General features: G+C 29.9%; 1 protein-coding gene across 1 annotated transcript in view; it reads left to right on the forward strand.

The window, feature by feature from the left end:
• akt1 (v-akt murine thymoma viral oncogene homolog 1) overlaps positions 1-5000 on the forward strand; it is a 56085-nt gene that overhangs the window by 30497 nt on the left and 20588 nt on the right. The window contains exon 3 of the mRNA XM_059519787.1: positions 1538-1666. Coding sequence (XP_059375770.1) covers positions 1538-1666 — 129 coding nt within the window. The remainder of the gene's footprint in view (positions 1-1537; positions 1667-5000) is intronic.

Here is a 5000-nt window from a genome sequence, read left to right on the forward strand (position 1 = left end):
TTATGAGATAAAAAGTAGAAATGATGATATACTGAGTCAATACATAATATAAAGGTCTTAATTATGAATTTTGAGAAAAAGTCATCATGACACAAAGTCAACTTTGAGATAAAAAGTGATATTTTTGAGATAAAAGAGGAAATTATGACATATTAAGTCTTAAGAGATAAAACATCATGATAATGAGTCAAAATTATGAGAAGTCGAAATTAACATAAAAAGTAATATTTTAGTAACATTAAAATAATATTTAGATAAAAAAGTCATAATTAAGGCCCTAAGTCAAGTTTGAGATAAAGAAAATAATAATTTTGAGATAAAGTTACAATTATGACACACTAAGTCATAATCAACGAGATAAAAGGTCATAATTATGAGATAGATAGTCTTTATTATGACACACTAATTAATAATTTTGAGAAGAGTCTTATTTTTGACACAAAGTCATAACTTCTGTGATAAAAAGTTATAATTTTGAGATAAAATGTCAAAATTATGACACCAAAGGGATATTTTTCAATAAAAGCAGAAATTATGACACTAAGTCTTAATCGATGATATAAAAGGTCAGAATTATGAGATAGAAAGTCTTTATTATTACACTATTTCAGAATTTTGAGAAAAAAGTCATAATTATGACACAAAGTCATAACTTTGAGATATAAAGTGATAATTTTGAGATAAAATGTCAAAATTGACATCAAAGGTATATTTTGCAATAAAAGCAGAAATTAAGAAATACCAAGTGTTGATTAAGAGATAAAAGGTCATAATTATGAGATAGAAAGCAATAATTATGACACACTAGATCATCATTTTGAGAAAAATGTCATAATTATGTTATAAAGCTATAATATTATTTGTATAGCGCGTTTCATGAAGCAAATCGCTTTATCTATAAATTGATGTCAAGTATCATCAAATATGATAATATTGAGATACAAGTCATAATTATGACCCTAAGTCAAATTTGAGATAAAAAAGACATAATTATGAGATAAAAGTTATGAGAATGTCATGAGAAAAAAATTACGTTATGAGAAAGTTATAAGTATGATAATCATAATTTGAGGTAAAATGCAAATTTATGACAAAAAAAATCACAATTTTGAGATAAAAAGTAGAAATTTACATACAAAGTCATGAGATAAATGAGATTATGAGATAAATAGTTGAGTTTTTAATGGAACACTAAACAAAGACGGACAAATATATATTTTTAAAAGTTTGCATACGTTTTCATGTTTTGTTTATTCAGAGAACAAAATGTGCAATTTGTTGCAGATGCTGATATCAGCGGTCACTTTATTTCTCTAATAATATATCTTAGTAAGATGAGATTGAAATGAAGTAGATCATTTAGAGACTTTATAGGCTGAAAATGACTGGAAATGACTCATGTATGCATTCATAAACAGTTGCTCTGTTTTGTAGATTTTAGGTGGCTACACATTTTTGGGTTAATCTGCACAAAGAAGACCTTTTTTTGCTTACAGTCTGTTAATATTAAATAAAACCTTGTCTCTCTGTCTCACAGGAGAGTACATAAAGACTTGGAGGCCGCGCTATTTCTTGCTGAAGAGTGACGGTACGTTTATCGGCTATAAGGAGCGACCGCAGGACGTGGATCAGCTGGAGACGCCGTTAAACAACTTCTCTGTGGCACGTGAGTCTCTCACACAGACCCGAACATACTGCCGTCAGAGATCAGAACGATGTGTATGCAAAAACTTTTTAGCTGGCAATAATTCTGGCTTTTTTGTGCTTGAATTGTGAGAAATAAATTCTGAATTACAAGGAAAAAAGTCAGAATTGTGAGAACTGTGACAAACTTGGTTCCAAAAATGACAAAACTGACTTTTTGTTCTTGCATTTAAAAGTTTAAATCTTGCAATTTAGACTTTCTCACAATTTGGAGTTTAGTGTGCAGTTCTGAAAGACAAACTGTCTGAATTGCGAAATATAAATAAAAATACCAAAATTCTGAGATATAAACTTGCACTTGTGTGGACAAAGTTTGCATTTTGAGTTATAAACTCAGAAAAAGGTGAAGCATTTGAAATTAAAAGTCTCAATTACCTTTTTTATTTTTTTATCGCATGGCAGAAATACATTTTAAAATAGCATTTTAATTTGCAACATTAAATACAGAGAAAGTTAAAAACAGAGACTGTTAAAACTCATCTTTGAAGCAACAATTATATCTAATTCTCTAGTTTTTATTTATAAAGGATTAAAATAAATAATAAAGCATATTAGACATATTTTTTTGAATAAATGACTCTTTAAATTAATTAAAAGCAATGCATTATATTAGATGTAAGACTTCAGTTGCGACAAAGTTTGTCTGCAAAAATGCAGAACTGATTGTAGTGTACGTATTCTATGCTTCAAGTGTATATATATATAACGTTAATTTGCAACATGGTGGGTAGTTTTTATTTCTATAAAATTAATGCAATTCATTGATCAAATTAATGCATATTTTGTTTAGTATATGAAACTTTAAATAAGCTTAAACAATGCATTATTTGGATATTACAGTAATGCATGCTTAATTTAAGTAGGTCATGTAGAATTTTTAAAAAAAGCTTTTTTTGTAAAATTAATGCTAATTTTTGATGAATGATACTGTAAATTAATTAAAAACAGTGTATTATTGGGGTATTACACTGATGTTGTATTTGATCCATGCTGAATTTAAGTATATAGTTTCAAGCTGATATATTGAAATATATATGACATATATATATAAATATATGACATATTAGAAATTTCGGTTGATAAATTACACTTAAAATGAGTTAAATTGCATGATATGGACATAAAATTAAAGTTACTGCAAAATAGAGAGAAATGGGAAGCGGGAACTTAATATATTGTAAATATACAACTGATTAAAGTGTATTGTGCATGCTTGCTTTTGTGCAGGTTAATCTGCAACATGGTAGTAAGTTTTATTGACAAGTTAATTTAAAGAAATTTTTTTGAGAAATTACATTGAGTTCAAATGCACTATATGGATATAAGACTAAAGTTGCGGCAAAGTTTTCTGAAATAGACGGAAATGAGACGCAAGAATTAAAAATGTGTATTTGGTGCATGCTTAATTTGTTTAATATGCATGACTGGACTTGATGTTATTCTTCTACTAGTTCCATCTGACCTCCATCAACTCAAACAGTTTTCTGTTTCCTCGAGGGACGTGCAGAACATATTAAACACATCCGGGCCACACCTCAGCACAATTTAGCTGCGAAAACTGTTGAGATGATTGAACAGACTAATTAGACAGCCATAATGTTTGTTCAAGAGAACGCTTCCTCCCTGACACTTGTGAAATATAGTGGTTATTAAGTGGCTGATCCTCATTATTTATCTCGCCGCTGATGGAGGCTCGGGTTGAAGCGTTGGATCTCAGTGGTGGTCTCACCCGGGTCCTCCATCTCGTCGACAGGCCTCTTTCGTGACACATGTCTCCTCCACGCTCGCTCCTCGACATATGTTTGCGGGCACGCGCTGGCAGAATCACTGCGTGATATTGGAGGCGATTGTGCTTCGTTGCACTGAAAGCATAAGTTTTCCTCTTTGAGTGAGCACTTTTGAGGGCAGAGAACACAGACGCAGCTCTGAAAAAGATGTGAGTTTGAGTTTTTAGCAACTGATGACATTCCTGTTTTCCTCGGACGCAGTTGTGCATTCGTCGGTGGAATCACAGAAGCATCCGTGTTTATGAAAGGAAAACACAAGCGGGATTATTGATCGGCCGTGTAATGTTAGACATTTTTAGATGTAAAACTTCATTTCTGACATCGCAAAACACCCTTGTTTGAAAATGTTTGGAGGAAACAACATGTTAATGTTGATTATTATGGAAAATGTCAATAAATTAGACTTTGCATTATTAAAAATCATTAAATCAATGTGCTTTTAAAAAAAAAATGAACGTCATATTCACCACAATAACATTTATTGACATCATGCATTTGTTGATTTTAAGAATCCTTGAATTTCTTTAAATATAATTCAACTTTAAAACGAAAAGAAAAATTTATAATACAAAAATAATTTATGTATATATGCATTTAGAAAATAAATAATAAAAAATAAAAATTATTATGAAATTTAACCAAAAAAAAATGTATGCAGTAGGTGTAGTCTGATATTGTTTAGTAAAATCAGATAGATGCACAATAATGATGTTGATTATTTTGCAGAGTGACGATTACCATGCAACATTTAATGAGGTGTAAGTTATTTAGCTGTTTTAGATGGACATTAAAAATACCTAAAAAAAAAAAAAAACATTTTCCCCACTTTTTACATTTTGTCGTTTGTTTGCATCTCCACAATTTTTAGATACAAGACAACATCGCAAAACACTTTTGTGTGCAAATAGTAAACAATATTATTACACACAGTATTAATGTTGATGTCTGTATTATGCAAAGTGACGGAATTAACAAACATACAGCACAAGTTTAAGTTACATTTTTTCATTCTTAAGTACTAAAATAACTCTAAATGTACTGTATCTAATAAATAAAAAATACAGAGTTGTTAAAAAACCAAATATATATAAAAAAAATGCACAGTAAAATTACTAAAACTTTAAAATCAAAAACAAAAAAACTACAAATATAATATGATTCAAAATATTAAGTTTCTGTGTGCATCTCGTTTACATTTTCAGATTTAATATTATTGCACCAAATATTAACGTTGATTATTGACAGAAAATAAGAATAATTGTCACCATGCAGAATTTATGGTCATTTTTAACTGTCTTGCCATTGCAAGTTAGATCCAGCCGTTAGATTTGTGTTTTGAGTTTAAAAGTGCTTTTATAAAGCCTTACTCTTGTTTCTTTTCCACTCTTTCTGAGGGATTTTCTGTTGCATGCTGTCAGTAGGTTTTAGCCCATATTTTCCCTTTTAAAGTGCATGAGTTATTAAAGTGTGTGCAAGGTTTGAGTGTGTGTGTGTGTGTGTGTGTGTGGA

This window comes from Carassius carassius, chromosome 32, assembly GCF_963082965.1.
Source record: "Carassius carassius chromosome 32, fCarCar2.1, whole genome shotgun sequence".
Lineage (NCBI taxonomy): Eukaryota > Metazoa > Chordata > Actinopteri > Cypriniformes > Cyprinidae > Carassius > Carassius carassius.